Consider the following 17,498-nt stretch of genomic DNA (forward strand, 5'->3'; position numbering starts at 1 on the left):
CTGGACGAGCAATGAGATGTGTGTTTCACAGTTGGTTGATGCATCACTCTGGTCCAGATTGACGTCTCTCAACATCTATTGGATAGAATACCATTACATTTTTATATAGACAGTCATGGTGCCGCATGGATGAATCTTAACTTTGCTGCTCTCCTTTATTTCTAGTTATATGAACAGGTTGAAAGTTGAGACTTTTAGTGAAATGGATCAGCATCTATTCAATGGATTGACATTGAGTTAGGCAAAATCCACACCACTATGGTTTATTTGGCTTTTTAAAATCATGTTTCCATTCACGTTGACTGGGCATGTGTGTAAACAGGAAACAGATTGTCTACTATGCAACCAGTGGCTTACTTACAGGAAATACAGTGTTGAGAAACAGCAATGGTGAAAAGTAAGAGCAGGGATTTCCTTTCTTGGACTGACGATGGGGGTGGAACTGTTTACAAAGTTGTACCTTCACTGCAGGTAGTCCAGTAGTGACTGATTGAACCAATCAGAGAGTGAACATGGGTGACCGTGCCATCATTTACAAACATCTCTGTTTTTTCCTGTCTATACAACATCCGAGAGTTTTCAACCTACGAAAGGGCTTGCAAACTTCTTCTGATTAGGCACTTGGAAAAAAACAGAGTAGCAACAGGGATGTATTATAAAAGAGGTAGCAGTGTGGATGCAGCTTGAATTTGTCAGACATATTCAAAATGCTGACAGAAATGAATCCAGTGAATTGATGAATTGCAATATTTTGTATGAGTTTCAGTACTTTACTAATATCTGCCTACGATGTGCGTTCACAGACCCTCTGACCATCGCTTGGCTACATCCACTAGCTTTGCCACTTCCAGGCTTAAAACACGGTGTAAATGACCTGGTTTGAGTTGAATATAAATGTCGGGGCTTGCGGACACTTGGATGACACCACACGAGTAGTATGGAGGCATTCTTCTGTTGTTTTTTTTTTACTTTTGAAGTGTATGTCGCCACCCGCCATTTACTTCAATTGTATCGGTTTCATCCACAAATCTGTTTACCCCTGAAAATCCAAAATTGTTTCATGGACCTAAACACTTCACTCTTTGTTTGTGTTGCATGTGGAAGGCAGTTAGTCACAAACCCTGCTATTAATATTTGAGTTTGAAAACCCATGGGTTTTCAGAATGATTTAACAAAAGAGCTTTGTGACAACTGTCATTCAGGGATTACAGTGTTAGTTGTTTTGATGCTGTCTTGTTACAAAGCTATAGCGCCTGCGCTTACACTGATTCATGTCAGAGGACGGTGTCTCTGAAGCTCTCGCATCTGAATCAAAATGAATTTTAAGAAGTGTTGGATTCATGTTTAAAGTAGGCTAGATGTAAATCATTTCACACAACACTTGCTTGTGTTGTGAGATAGTGTAATGTAGAGCAGCAGCTGATGGAAATGATTGCTTGCACTCTTGGCTTTAGTCATCATCATTTTTGGCTCAGTGAGTGGCACAGGGACGTTTTCCCGCCATGCTTACTGAAAAAAAACATTGCAGGTATAACACACTGCTACTTTGCATTATTACTGCTTGGATGAAACACAAATCATGTTGAGGCTGCAAATCTGAATGAGAGTCCTCTGAGATGCTTCTCATTGAAATGCGCATTCCTGCTTCTCCACCCACTCCACACTCCCACACACACACATCCCAAGTGAAAAATGAGATAATTGGACTCTGAACTTGTATAAAACCACAAGAACTGCAAACATTAGTGCTGAAAGAGTTGGAGGTGGGATGAAGATGCATCGCATCCTCTGCATATTTTTTATTTAGTTTACTCTATTGTCCAGCTTCATTTCTCTCCTCGTACATTTTATCACTGAACATGAAATGAGGGGAGAGTTGCCGTAGCCTAGTTATCAAATGAAGTATGAAAATGTGACTCATTGATATTGATTTCACATGTTGACCTAGATGCATTGGAGTTGTTGTTTCTTTTCCACTGCTTTGAATGTTGTGTTGCTTCTCAAGACAAGTTTTTAAACATACCTGTATGAATAAAAAGGTATATACACCGGACAAATAAGAGAAATTGTGTCACATGTCATTAATTACAACTTTATCATACAAATGAAGTGGGAAAAATGTGAAGTATCTTTTTCTCAGCCTTTTTACCCATTTTTCCCTGGGTGTGTGTGTGTGTGTGTGTGTGTGATATAAAAGGCCTCCACTTTCCCGGAAAGTGTCTGGCCCAGCCACTTCCCTTACTCCCTCCCACAGCTGTTCATACAAGATGCAAACATGAAATGATACAGGGCAGAGTAAAGACAAACCCTAGAAAAATAAAGTGTGAACAGCCCAAATCCTGTTTTCAATGGCCTCTGAGGCACAAACCAAAGTTCTGCTGGCCAGCAAGAACACATCACCACCACCACCCTCTGCCCTGACCAAGCTGAATAAGCAGGAGAAGAAATGTCCCTCTCTACTTTGAATAACTGTCTGGAAATTGTTTGTGATCTTGAGTTTGTTTTTCACATAAACAACATTTTATTACAGCTCCTTAATGCTCCGGTACAAGATACACAACAAACTTGGCACATCAATAAACTAAAGGTCCAAAGCATGCTCATTATATGTAGGTGAATGTCTCCATTGTTGGGAAACATGATGAAGACCATTTAAAATTCCACTGCAGCGCCTGATCAAGGACAGCTGTGAATTTCCACCATTTTTAATGAAGATGCGTGATCCATTTGTATACTACAGTGTATTTTTACTTCTTATTCATCCTTTCTTAATAAAAAAAAATTGGCCTTTTTTCCAAACTTGCTCTTCTTTGTTGAAAATGTACATAATACAACACTGAAGAAGTCTTAAAAATTGGTCAGATGCCCTTCCTTAAGCAGTTGTACTTCCCTGAGACACTCGAATGGCTGTGAGGGAGTCAGACAGACAGTTTCCTGATTAGACCCGAGGGAGAGAAGGTTTGCATGAAGTTGTCAACGGGGGACAAGAAAGGCTTTGGTTGTTGGCCCTGTCCTCCTCTCCTCTCTTTGACAGTTCATCTGTGTGACAGAAAGGACAATCAAGTGACAGATTATAAAGTGGTATACACTGGGCGGCTGTGGCTCAGAAGGTAGAGCCGGAGGTCCACTAACCAAAGCACCAGCGGTTCCGGGTCTCCTCCATTTTGCTTGCCAAAATGTTCTTGGGCAATACACTAAGCACCCCCCCCGACGGCTGTGCCTGCAGTGTGTGCGAGGTATGATAGATTAATGTGTGAGTAGAAAACTGTGCTGTAAAGCACTTTGAATGGTCATCAAGACTAGTAAAGCACAATATAAATACATATCATTTCCTCTCAACTCTCAGGACACATTTTTTTGGCTTTTGTGTTTCTGTAGAAAAAAAAAAAAGATTATTTAAATGATATAATCCCACTGAGAAGCAGATTTTTGTCAATTCACATTGTTTTGCCTGAGTGGCTCTTTTGATTGATCTCCAATATGTTGTGCTGAGGCTCTTGTGAGTTTACCTTTCCGATCAAGAATCACACGCAGCAGAAACAGGGCCAGACTGCAACCTCTGGCATGTTGGCTTTATAGGTCACCTCTGGTATGTAACGGTGCATCGCAGTGAAACAGTTCCTGTCGAAAGGGGTCTCTCTTTTTTCGCATGCAAAACTCCAAAAGAATCCATTTTGAACAAACTGTGGGCGGAGGAGGTTGGGTTTGAATGTCAAGTATCATGTGTCTAGGAAAAAGCTTCTTGTTGAGTTTGCAAACCCCATCATCTCTGCTTACTGCAGTCCTTAGTGTACCACCATCTGGCCCACAGCTGAAAACTATTAGGATCTGCTGGAACTTCCTCCTCTCTATTCCTCCCCAGTTTGAAGGCAAGTAAGTAGCTTTTATCTCAGCTCTGTTGCTGTTTGCATGTTTCTCTCCATGGATCATTTTATGTGTTTTTCCTTTCTTTCTTCTCCCTCTAAAGGCTAGCAGTGCTTTTCCTTGATAGAGTACGTAAGGGTGCTGCATTTGATCCACGGCAGTTTAAGTGCCAGGCTGTGAGAGAGGAAGCCTGGCTTTTAGATTATACACCAAGACACCACGGTTGATTCGGCAGGAATTCTGGGACGAAATTCACAAACAGCTTGTAGTTTGCGATGTGTTGTGTGTTGCACTTATTCAGTAAGATTCCAGAGCTGGTGAGAGCAAAGAGAAGCAAACAAAGGATCTTTGTTGATTTTCTTGTCCAAGGCATTATGTTGGAGCCACAGTGCATGCACTGAGTCTATCCCATGTTAAAAGTCTGCAGCCTTTTCAGGGCATATGGGTCAGATTAGTGTGTGGGTGAAAGGCATTTGTAAATGGGATATTAACTTTGCCTTCTTTCTTTCTCTTTTTTCTTTATAATAAGACTTTTTAAACATTGACTTTTCGTCAACCTTCAGCATTTGGATTCATTTTGTTTGTTAAATGGTTGTATGGGCTGAGGAGTCGACATCACAGGGTCAAAGTAGGTCGCGCTCACTTCCAGAAAGTTTCTTTCCCAAATTCCAATAGTTTGAGTCACAGAAGGTGAGTTGTTCTGACTCTGGGCTTTGTTATTGCTTTGCCTTCAGATCATCTTTTGTATTGAAAGGAAGTAAATGAAGAGCATGCTTGTATGATTTTACTTATTGTCTATATGAATTTAAACTTAAGAAAGTGAAGACTACTGTTCAGTTCAGACTACATATTATGTAAATTCCAGGGGTTGTACATCTAAATGCAGAGATTGTGTATGTATTTTTCAACTTTTTTCTAAGTGTCATTGAGTGGTTTTGATGAGTTTGTGTTATAGCATCATGTTAGAGAATAATATAGAGTAACTGTTTTGGGTTTTAATTACAGTTTAATTGTGGTTTGTGGGTTTTTATTGTCCATTTAATTTGGTTATTGGACCTAATAAAGTTGCAAGATTCATAATGATGGAGGACAAATGTGGTGTTAGGTCTGCTGAGTGTACCGTGAGCCAGGTCTGCTGAGTGTACCGTGAGCCAGGTAAGGACTCTGTTGTAAGCACATTTCAGTGTGTGTGTGTGTTCTGGTGAGGAATTGAGCAGACCTAACCTGCTGCTCCCACTGCAGCGAGTAAACACTGAAAGGGACTGAGGAAGTTTGCAGCTCAGTGTTAAGTTACTGTGTGTGTATGTGTATGTGTGTCTCGGGGTCGACGCTTCTCCCAAGGGGGTGCTGTTGAATCACCAGACAGGAAGCTATTAAAACAGGCTGAACACTGGGGCCGTCTATCATAAATGAATGACATCACAGTCAGGTGTTAGGCGTGGCACTGAGTTATATCACAGTCTCCCACAAACAAGAAGGTAGCCAGACTTTGCTACATGTTGCCAATCCTTCATGAACTTAAAGCTCTTAATAGGGCATTTTAGGGAAGTACTGATTAGGAGAGGAGCCAATCAAGTTCTGTCTTTTATCAGTCTGTATCAGAGATCAAATTGCAGGTCTCTGTTTGTTGTCACCCATTTTACTCTGAGGATGTCGGCTGTCAAATTTGCCTCGTAGTGCTTTTTAAAATATTGGAACACAGCTACAGTGGGGAGCTAATTTAATAGTTTTCCTCTGTTTTTAAATAGGCTGCATTCCTCAGGTGCACCACACCCCTGGTGGGCTGCTTCTGGTTTTAAATATTTATTTTTTGTTTATAACTGAAATAAAGAGAGGTTGTCTAAATCCTTTCTATATCTCATGCCACAAAGGATCCACAATGTCCTTTATCCCTAGATTAGATTTTTTTTTTTAAAGAGAACAAAATGACACAACATAAAACACCACAAACCATTAAAGGGTTGCTGTATTCATAATGATGTTCTCCCTTGCAACAAAAATATGTCAAACTTGCTTTGAGGATGAAGGCACTTAAATCCAAAAAGCTGCTTCTCAAAAAAAGCTGTAGTTAAGTACCAGGGCCACCACTGCCAAGTTCTTAATTTGGCAGTCTGAGATGTGCAGAATCCTCTCCCACTGTATTTGGTGAAATGTAAACAATACTGTGCTTGTTCATCTACCCATGCAATGCTTTGAGCAGCAGCACGTTAGACCTGTAAATAGGGAACAGGTTGTTTTTTTTCTCAGCAGCAGAGATACTATGATTTGGCAGACTGAGGAATGTCCCAGTCTCCACCCTTAAGCTTGTTCCATTTAGAGTTTGCTCCTGCCCCTTTCCAGGGCCCGTGTTGCAGGAAAATATCCCCTTACAGTAAAAACCCACATACATTGTATTCGTATCTGCAAACTACATTTTCCTCAGCTATACGCCATATTAGTTTGTACTATTGCTTCACTTCACTTTTTTTTCCACAAGTACTTATGTTGCATCCTGATGATGATCATTTAAAGTCATTTTCCCCCTCTTCAGTCGACACTTGTAAACTTAAGCTGGACAAAAACAACACAATTTGATTGTAACGAACAAAAATGGCAGTTGTAATTATTTGCATAAAGAGCAGGAAGTGAGATCCAATCACAAGCGGTCATTCAGGATGGATGGTACCTGTGTATTGTCAGTTTGTAATCAGATGAGCTACTGTGCACTTGTGATGGGATCTTTAAGGATTGAGATCTGCTGCACTTAATCTTCTGAGGTCCACAATTCTTACATGGAGCAACCTGAGGTCCACAATTCTTACATGGAACAACCAAGACTATTCTGAAAGGTGACCACCTTTCCAAATTGAGCAATCAGAGGAGAAGAGTCGCCATAAGGGAGAGAAGCTAATTAGCAATCTGGCTATCCTATGTGATGATGGGAGAAACATTCTGAAAGGCTGCTCTCACTATAGCACTCCACTGTTTGGGCTTAATGGCAGAGTGGCCAGAGAGAAGCTCCTCATCAGGGAAAGACACGAGCCTGAAGGACCCTCAGACTGTGAGTAACAAGATTCTCTGGTCTGATGAAATCAAGATTTAACTGTTTGGCCTTAATTCTGAGCATCGGGAAAAACCCAGGCACCGCTCACTACTTTTCATTTCTCAGTCTAAGAAGACAGTTTGCTTAAATCATTGTGAAGCCACTTTTATCTAAATTAAGAAATAATTGGAGCTTTGTTTGAGGTGTAGTTTAAGGATGGTTTGTTTATCATCAGCTCCTTCCAGTATAATGCATTTGACTCAATAGCCTGAATCTATCATTTCGCACTGGCACCGTACTGCTACTCAGTCAAAGCTAATGACCCATTACCCTCCTGCATTACTGTGATCGATTTGTTTTCACATACTTAACTTTTTATTTTATTTCTCAGCCCCAAGGGATGATTGGTTGATGATGCCTGATTCATAAAAGCCTATTGTCTGAATGGCATCATTTCTGTCAAACCCTTCGTCCCTGTACAATGCAGGAATTCATTTTGAGAAGTGGAAAAACAAATCTGGGGTCTCTTTTATTAAATGTAGTTATATTTAAGTATTAAAATAGATTTGATAATTAAGTCATAATATTTGTATTGCAGCTCCAATAAACATGGAACTTAATCAAAATATAAACTTGTCCTGAATATATTCAATTAGTTGTGCTTGTTCGTGTAGTTTAAAGGTGAAGATCCAGCTGGTGTTTACATTTAAATAGAGGGATCCAATTGCAATTTAACCATTAATTGAGGACATGATGGATAGGTTCTGTATAATGTAAACAATACATAACAATGCATAACATTACTAAAAACTAAATACATAAATTGGCTGGGATAAATTATGCTTACAAGGTTAAAGCATCTGAGGTCATCAACAGGAACCTATATTGATAACAATGTAATCACAGAATCGTATTTGATGTGGTTGTAATGAGGAACTAGAGTGCATACTAGTCTGATATAATACAAAGAATATAAATAAGATACCAGAATCAATTAGCACACTAAATTCAAACAAACAATGATGGCCATGTGCTCTCAAACAAAAGGGGTTTTGGCTGAAAATACTCCTCCCTGTCTACAGAGAGGTAAATCCTTCCACCCACACATCACCTCACAGGATCTACACCCAATCATTCAGACTTGACAGTCTTTATTAAAGTAGATGTCCCTGATTTAGTATATCCACAGTAGAGATCATCTTCTGACCCACTAGAGTTGGTCTGCTTCCAGATTATATCCAGTTAAATCTGATGTGGTGGGGTACCATTGTATTTCTCAATACAATATATCAATATCTGTAATACCTGAATAGATCTGAGGTCTGTAACATCATCCCTGGAGAAAAATGTGTCTTCTGATGCGAGACGATGGGGGTGAACTGTAATGCTCTGAAAAAATGACTCACATTTCTACTCTTTCAACCCTTTGTGTCCGTGTGTAAGTTCTTAACATGGTATGATTCTTCAAGGTCTGCAGTTTTTTGTGGCTTGGGTCTAATTATCTGTATGTGAATCAGGTCGAAATATTTTCCTCCATGTTTGCCTTCCTGTATACCAGTATGCATCGTCTCCATTAACCTTGTTGTCAAGTAAGCAGTGTAAGTTCTATATCAGCTATCAGAAAAATATCAGTGCAACACATTCTTTCTCCATAAAAATGAAAACTTATTTTGACTATTCTGGTCCGCTGAAGAGAGCACACAGTATTTCATAATAAAGCAATGTTTCGGAGGATACAACATCTTGTCAGTTTGGTTATTTGTTAGGTTTGTTTTTCAGTCACTAAAAATGTAGAGTGACTTTTCTTGATATATTGAAAACACCAGAGACGGGAAAATGCAATTCATTTCCTAAATTGCCCAGTCACAAGTTTGTTTGCAAAGGGCACAGATTGAAGTAGCTGTTGTGGAGCATGTCTTGCATATTTTCCCACAGTAAAAGAGCAGAAAGAATATTGATTGTGGAGCTCGCTGACAGCTACCTCGCCCTGGACACTATGTCCTTGAGGTCCGCAAGATTGGCGAGCTCTCATGAGGAACTGAAGCAAAGGACTGAAAACAGGCAAGGCAAGGAGTCACATTTTTGACACGCTGCAGAAGTGGACATTTTGCATTTGTAAAAGAAATTGCTCCTTTTTTCTTTAATGCAGCGCAGTGTGGGTCGACTGCACCAGTTTCTGTGTAAGAGCATGTCAAGTACCGTAAGACTCAGAAAGAGAAAAACTGAGCACCTTGTTTTTTCGCTGACTTCATCCTGGCTGTATGAGAATGAAGTAATAATATAGTACCAGCACTGTTTGGGGTAGGTTGGGTTATTCCATCCACAATGTGGGGAAATTGTCTTTCGCTCCACAGGACAACAACAAAATAGTTTAAAAAAAATAATTTTAAAAAACTGTAAATCTGGAGAGGTCTGAGTTCAATCACAAACAGTTGAACTTCAACAGACCCACTACAAAAATTTCAGTACCCTCTGCTCAGGATAAAATATCTCTTGTAGACATTTTTGGTGGCTGGTGGCTGTTGAAACTTCATCCCAAAGAAAACATTTGAAATTTTGTATGCAAAGGATAGAACGGATCGCTTGTTGTGTCAAGAGCTTTCTTTTTGGCATACAGCTTACACCTGTCACTTAGTTGTATCTGTGGTTTCCCTCTGATGTTGCTTGCCGTGTTAACCCCTGTTGACAGTTTCACTTAACATTGAACTGTCCATACCAAGCAACCATGTCAGAAGACAAGATGCTTTCCACCAGATTCCATGAATTACATGAATTTTCACCCCCAAGTATCTATAGTATCTATAAGCTTAGTTATGACCTCTACATAGCCATTTTAAAAACAATCTGTTTTATCTGTAAAATTGAGTTGTCCATCCATATATTCCTGGGTATTAAAAACATCTCATATTTTCAACAGGGTGCCCTATGATTGTTTTTGAGATACTTTTATTCCTTATAAATCTGAAGATGATTAGACGTTAAGCATCTCTCGTCATGACTTAGCTTATAAAAATGGTACTGGATTCCATCTCTGTAACCCGTGAATGTGGAGTGTGTAGCTGAATGTGTTTTGGTGGATTGAACAAGTTGCACTTTGACAGAAACAACTGCTCTTTTTCCTTTTTGGAAAGATTAGAACATAAGGCAACACACTGTAAAAGAGGATGGGAAACAATGTTGCATTATTGCTTGTCTTTGATAGAGATCACCAGTCTCAGGCAGGTCCAATGCTTTAAAACAGTTAAGGCAGCGAGCACTTTATTATCAGCACTACAAGGTCAGGAGTACAGACTCCAAAGATGATGAGGCCTGGGACTTTCGGACAGCTAAACATTGCCTCACCCCCAGAAGAAAACGTCAGACTTTGTTTTTAGACTTCCTTAAGGTCAAAGCCATTTTTAAATGCGTTTTTCCTGCTGCTTTTCCAGGTGGAGTATTGGCAGTAACCCAAGAGGGACCTCATAGACGCACATTTTTCCACTATGAACCGCGCCTTCAACAGGAAAAAAGGTGAGCAAAAAATACTATTCCAGCTCAACACAGAGCCTTTCTGTCAGATGTTTCTATTTCTCTGCTGTGTGTGTTAAAGCTGAAACATCGTCAGCTTCATCTCTTTCAGTGTTTTTCTCTGAAATAATAAGGATTTATCTACACGTCGTGGAAAAAGATTTAGCTGGATCAACCTCTAACTGTTCCTGTTTCAAGTTTATTAAGATCGGGTTACTCATTTGTCAATCATGTAAAAAATAAGTTTTTGTTTTGAAGATTTTCTCAACTTTAGCCCTATGCAGCTCATTAATTCTGCAGGACTGTGAAGTTCTAAAACTTGAAAGCTCTTGCGAAAGTGACATACTGAGTGATGTGTTTATTATTTCATCTGATTAAAAATCATGCACGATGCAACTTCAAAGTTTGTATGACCGACAGAGGCTGCAATAAACCATTCCAGACTTAAGTTTATTCATTCCACAAAGCTGTTAATACAAGAATACAAACCAGCCACTAAAACTAAATGGACAAACGGCCATAACAACAAAAACAATCTACCGAGCTTTTGTCTCAGCGGAGGGGGTTGTGCAACACTTGTGTCTTGAGGTGACCCTGGCCAAATGTAGAGGGGGGGATATTTGGGACTGCAGTTTGCGAAACAGTTTGATGTGTTTACCACCATCTGTCCCACTCCCTCTGGTGGGAATCAACACTCCTAGAGAAGCAGTGGACAGTGTTGGGGAAAGTGTCCAGGGTCCAGGTGGTGCACAAGGCTTTAATGATATTTAGGCGTTATAATTCACTTTTTCACATTAGTTCCTCCATTTTAAGATGGTGATCAGGTGGGGCAGGCATTCTGGTCACATTTTATTTCTGTTTGATTGTGTGTGATAGAAATACAGCTCCATTCCTCCCATTTTACCTGGGATTTGATTTCTGGGAACTCCAGCTGCTACCCAGAAACTCGAAAATGTACTGCACCTCTTTGCACTTGTTGGAAGCTGTTAAGGGTACATCCAATCATCCATCCGTCAAATCGTGTTTTAAAGCCTTTTCACTAAGAGGACAACAGTCCCCTGGCCTCTGCAATGCGATAATACCTCTGAACACCAACAGATGCATGACCTTCTCTCTTGATTTAATTCCTACAACTTTTGTTAAAATCAATCTGTAGCGAGCAATGCCAAAAGGTTACTGACAGGTTGTTAGGTGAAAGCTTTCCCCACTTAGAGAGATGAGACCTTTTTTTCTTTTAGAGCATGAACCACAATGTATACAGAAATACCTGGAACCATGTGTATGCACAGTATATTTTATTTCTTGTATGCTTGGTGTATGCTTGGTGTCCCAGTTTCCTGTGGCTGAGCAAACTGTTGATGAATGTTTATCCTCCAAAGATTTTCACATTGAGGTTTAAATTGGTGTCTGAATGAGCTGGTATCTCAAAGTGTTCATAATGGAAATCCAATGATGAGGAAGATGAGAGGAGGCATGGTGCAGTTGCTCCTCCGCGGAGGACTCTGGACTTTAATGGATTCAAGAGATTTGTGTCTTGTGTCATCATGCAACAAATGGAGCGAACCCTGCGAGCTAGTTCAGGCCACCAACTCAGGCAGTCATGTGACACACATCATGTGACATACCTCATTCTCCACAATCATCCAGGATGCACACCCACCTTATGAGGCGACTTATTTAAGCGGAGAGAAATTTCCCATCACCCCCTCTGCTCGCAGTGCTGCTGCAGTATTGCTTCCAACTGCTTCAGCCCCTGCACCACCACAGCCTCCACCTGTATGCTGCGACGTGGGGCTGCAAGTATTAACTCGTCATTTCCATCATATCTGTGAAATCATATTGGGGGAGTATTTAAGTCAGAGCCTAGACGCCAAAAACAAACCATGTTCTACTACTGCAATAAACGTAAGAACGTGATTTGTCTGACTAAAATGGGGGCAGCAGTAGCTCAGTCCATAAAGATTTGGCTTGGGAACCGGAGGGTGGCCGGCTCAAGTCCAGCATGGAAGGTGGACTGGTTGCTGGAGAGGTGTCAGTTCACCTCCTGGGCACTGCTGAGGTGCCCTTGAGCAAGGCCCCATACCCCCCAATTGCTCACGGGGCGCTTCTCCTGGGGCTGCCCATCACTCTATTCTACAATCTCTCTCCAATGTGTGCATGTCTTTGAGCCCTCTGTGTGTGTGTGGGATTGGGTTAAACTGCATGTATAAAAATTAGTGTAAAAAGAATTTCCCCCCTTGTGGGATTAATAAAGGAAACTTAAATAAATTTTTTTTTCAATGTATCATCACATTTGACTAAAGTTGTGGATTAATATTGCCACCACATTCCCTGTCAGATAAGGGACTTTACATTTGCATCTGACAACCTCCCACAAGGTTTATTTGCCAATGATTTCACAGTAGAGTCAAGCTTGTCTCTTGTTGTGCCAGTTCACGCTGGTAGAAGTTGTTCTTGAAAAGCCTTCAGATCATGCAGGCCCACATGTACATAAATGTCCCACAGTTTTTATTAATGTGTATGTCTGTGCACCTTGCTGCTGCTTTTTGGCTGAGAGTGAAGGCTGGCACCAGCAACAGATCCACTCCACTGATTTACCTCCCCCTTTATCTCTGCATCTGGCTGTGTTTTTGGACTTGATCACGTCTAGCAGGTAATGCCAGCAGGGATCTTGATCATTTTTATCTCCCATGTTTATTGCCCCATGCTCTTGGACGTGAAATGCATTGAGTAGTTTGACTCTTACAGGGGGATCATGCGGACCCTCTTGTAAGTCACAGAGTAGCATGTTGTGAAATACAGCTTTATATAAAAGGAATCAGAGGAGTGAAGCATACCCTGTGTGCAGTATATACACCCCAGAGCTGCAGAGGTATCTTGGAAAATGTTTTTTTTTTTTTGGCCATATTCTTGTTGACCTGAGCTTAAACCGATCAGCTCTAAAAGTTAACCATGTGGACCTACTCTCCCAATTTACATTCAAGTCTGGTGAAAATCCATGCATGCATATTTTGTACACACAGGCACGAACACAGGTGAAAACAATACCTTGTGCAGGGATGTCACAATAACAGATATTTGACTGTGACAGATCAACAACGTGAAAACATTTATTTAAAAAAGGTCAGCACTTCATTTTGACGGGCTGAAAGTAATGACATTCATCACATTATGAGCTGTTGTTACTTTTAACTAAACAAGAAAATGTTCAACAACCAGCCAAAGAAAAGCAGTTCCAGACATCGCATTAGAGAGGTTAGTGTGATAAATGTGTTCTGTGATTTATTATGGTCCTAAGGAAGGATCTTATAAAATTGAAATGGCCCTCAATATGAATAAAGGTTCCCTACCCGTGCATGGTCTACATGATAGCTGGTGAAATTAAACCAACCAACGTGGCTGGGTGGAGAATCAGCCTCACAAAGTCTTCAGAACTGTGACGCTGTGTTTTTATTGTTAGTGAGGTCAGACGTCCTTCATTCATCATTATGATGGAATCAACAAAGCATTCATACAGAAAATGAGATGGAGGGGATACATGGGCTTTAATTTCCCTATGGCCATGTTAACTGAATAACTGGAAAATATAAATACCAATATAAATGCTGCTCTAAGTTTAATTTGTGGATGTCTGATTGCCATGTATTGAAAGGACACTGATGTGAAAGGAGAGTCTGGTGCTGTATGTGCCTGAATCCCTCTATAACTGGTTTATAAAGCCATCCGACGAGACCTATGATCCATAAGCATTTCCTTTTCTGGCTCTGTATAATCCGTATTAGCCTGGAATGGGGCCCAGATTTCCTTCTACCAGCAATATTTGCAGCACTTGATGGTTTTTGAAATTGAACAAACTCTTAACACACCTTTCAAGCAGAATGTACAGGGGCTTTATTCAAAACCATAAACCTTTACAATATAGAAAGTACATTAATGCTGCTATGAGGAGTACCATTTTGAAACCTGTTACTGTAAGAGAGTACATCTATGAGGCTCCACATGTAGATTGCTGTGTATCTGTATCAACTTGTATTAAACTGCTCCATCAATGACTCTTGCGCAGCCGAGACAAAACCTCAAGCGAGATTTTCTCCTGTCAATATTTCTGTCATAGCAACATCCTGCATAGACTGTCTTGCACTTTTACCTTTGCTTCATACACTATGTTAGTACTTAATGAATGGAGCCAGATGGATTTATGTGCCCACGCAGTCATACAGTTTAAAATGCTTCATCTTAAATGGAATACACAACCTACTGGGCCTCAGTAGAAGCGTGGTGTAGCTCTTCACTGCATGGAGGTTGTCTCCTGCATGATGGAGAACAGTGCAAATCCAGCAAGATGTCAGTGTGTCAGTGATTGAGCACTGCAGTGAATTAGGCTATTGCCTGCCCACTTCTTGCGGCCGTATAGAAAGACTGTGCATTTAAAAGCTCTAAAAGCAAAGAGCTAAGCTCAGAGAACGTTAAAGAGGGGAGAGCCCAACACTAAATAAGTGTTGACTAGGTATTACATACAGTTGGTACCGTTCTTGTTGTTTCCATCAGTAATAGAAGTGGTATTGTTATAAATATTAATACTAACTTTTAATCCATTGTGAGGATACAGGTCTTACATAGACAATTCATTTTTGATTTGGTTAATTTGACAATTACCTGAAGGAAGTCACCCACCTTTACATAGACAAAACAGTACCCACGCTGAGAGCTGTGCCCGTTAGCCAATTGTTTTCATTTCAGTGAAATATCTTATATAATATGATTCTTTTTTCAACTGCAGGACCATAGAAAAGTGTTTTTTTATCTTTGGAACCACATCTCATTGAGGTGCAGACTATCTTACCAATGCCTGGCTCCACTGTAAAACATGAGATAAAGAGGTGTAAGATAAATCCAAACACAGCTGTAAGGTTGGAGATAAGACAGATTGTTTGTGATGAAGGTCTAACAGATCAAACCACTTTTAATTCCACAAATGACCACAGTGTGCAGGAATCTTTTCCTCCCAAGTGACTTTACAAACGTTTCTGTTCATCCATCCTATTCTTGTGAAGGCAAAAAAGTTGGTATGAAAAAAGCAATTTAACGTGTGTCCCTGCACACATGTTTGAAAAATGATGAAGTGATCAAAGGTCAACTTTACTATGATGTTGGCTAATGAAGACTATGTAGCCATTGTTTGGGAAGTATATTAGCACTGAAAATACTACTTTACGCTTTATTTGCCTTTTTAAATTGTTTGCATTGAACCCAGGATTTTAAGGTTCAGGTTAGATTCTCCTTAACATCGTGACCGACAATGGATGTATGTTCTACAGTAAATTATAGAACATTCTCAGTACACATTCATGCTCGATGTTGGATATGTTTGTGTGTTCATTTCATCCGTTTTCATGCATGTCCTCTGTAGGCTTACGATAACCAACTCAACAGATTAAATGGAGAAGTACTGCTAGGATTCATGGGGGGCAGCGTTGCCAGTAGTTCAAGCAAGATGACCATAGTAATAATGCGTGGATTGCAGTAATACAACTTGTGTGGGTCAGGTGGGTAAAATTGTAAAAATTTACATTTCTTATTAATAGCAATTGGGTAGGGGTGGGTGAATGACAAACAAAGATCATTTTTTACATTAATGCAATGAGTGCTGCGTTTGAGGCCAGACAGAATGTCACTTTTTGTGCAGTTTGCAATAGTCTATGAAAACATAGGGCCCTTTTGTTTGCTCCAAGGCACACCGTGCAAAGTTAAATGTCCAGTGTGCAGTCTCTGTGCACATTTGGTATTTTGGTCACATGAAGTGCCTGAAAATGGGGAGCGATTGAGATGTACTGGTTGTGTCAGCGGCCTAATAACCAGACATCATTGTATTACTTTTATCCTTCCCTTTAAGTAGGTTTATCCTATGAAATGTATATTTTTAGCAATGGGAGAGTGAGAGTTTACAGCTTTACCATGTGATTTTAATTAAAATCATCCTTCTTAAGTGTAATATGTTACCATATTATAACAGCAGAGGTGGAGTGGAATGGTCATGCGGGTGCGGGTCTCTAAATTCTAGAAAATAATTCTGCCAGGTGGGTGATGGGCGGATGAGTCAAGCGTACACGGGGATACTGATGTCATCAGAGCTGATCTGCACATCTCTAGACCATAGCACTCTAAGAAGAAATTGCAACTATGGTAGAACTTTGAGGACTGGCTTTGCGAGTTTGTAAGAAATCATATGTTGCCCACCTGTTAACACAACCTCTTCCATCATTTGCATTTTTGTTGCTGTCAGACACTCAACTCTGCAATGCCCTCTATTGGATGTTTTGCTCAACAACTGTGTCAACATAAAATATGGAGGTATGAAGCCAGTGCCGCTGACATTGTCTGAATCGGACGTATCAATTTATACGTAAAGGCAGCATAAACAAGCCTAATAGTAATTTGCGTATGGTCATAATAACCTCACTGCTTTGGTATTATTACGGGGTTGCTAAATTATAAAATATCAATTTTCAACCCATGTGATTTCACAGAATGAAGAAACACGAAGGCATCTGTTGCTAATAGCAATAGTTACTGGAGTGTAACATGCATGAAGTGACCTTTATCCTTTCACAATCCCAACTGGCTCTGCAGGAAAGCAAGCAGAGTATAGAAATGATGCAGCCTCTGTGTCTAGAGAAAGTTCACTACAGCGTGACAGTGATGCATTGACACTTTTTCAGGCAGTCATTCCTTGAATTTTTCTCCCATCCATACCCAGCATCTGACAACTCAACCTCACAGAATGACCTTCAGACACCATCACCTATCGTCAAGCCCCAACAATTAATCTTCTTTTGTGACAACCTGGACACACTTTTGGTGTGTTGTCCTGGTTGCCATTTTATGCAGCAAAGGACTTGGAAAGAAGACAACCCCCCCCCGCACACCTTCCCTCCTTTAATCAGAACGGTGTCTGCTAAAGGCTTGAAAAAAAACCTGTCAGCCTACCTGCAGTGCCCTCACCACTCCTCCTTACACTTTCCTGGAATTTACAGTTCCTTAACCTCCTTAGCTGCGCACGAGAGGAGGAGATACATCATCCCTCTATCAACTGTCATTGAAGAGT

At 40.4% G+C, this 17,498-nt stretch overlaps 1 protein-coding gene across 14 annotated transcripts in view; it reads left to right on the top strand.

The window, feature by feature from the left end:
- gulp1a (GULP PTB domain containing engulfment adaptor 1a) overlaps positions 1–17,498 on the top strand; it is a 70,524-nt gene that overhangs the window by 36,761 nt on the left and 16,265 nt on the right. For 12 of the 14 annotated variants that reach the window (XM_020099744.2, XM_020099743.2, XM_020099737.2 and 9 more), the window contains one exon: positions 10,315–10,396. In XM_020099744.2, the coding sequence (XP_019955303.1) occupies positions 10,369–10,396 (28 nt within the window). In that variant the 5' untranslated portion in view covers positions 10,315–10,368. Of the gene's footprint in view, positions 1–3,722; positions 3,874–10,314; positions 10,397–17,498 lie in introns of those variants that run through there. The other 2 variants (XM_020099742.2, XM_020099741.2) reach the window with 2 other exon arrangements.

The sequence above is a fragment of the Paralichthys olivaceus genome, chromosome 10 (genome assembly GCF_024713975.1).
Source record: "Paralichthys olivaceus isolate ysfri-2021 chromosome 10, ASM2471397v2, whole genome shotgun sequence".
NCBI classification, from domain to species: domain Eukaryota; kingdom Metazoa; phylum Chordata; class Actinopteri; order Pleuronectiformes; family Paralichthyidae; genus Paralichthys; species Paralichthys olivaceus.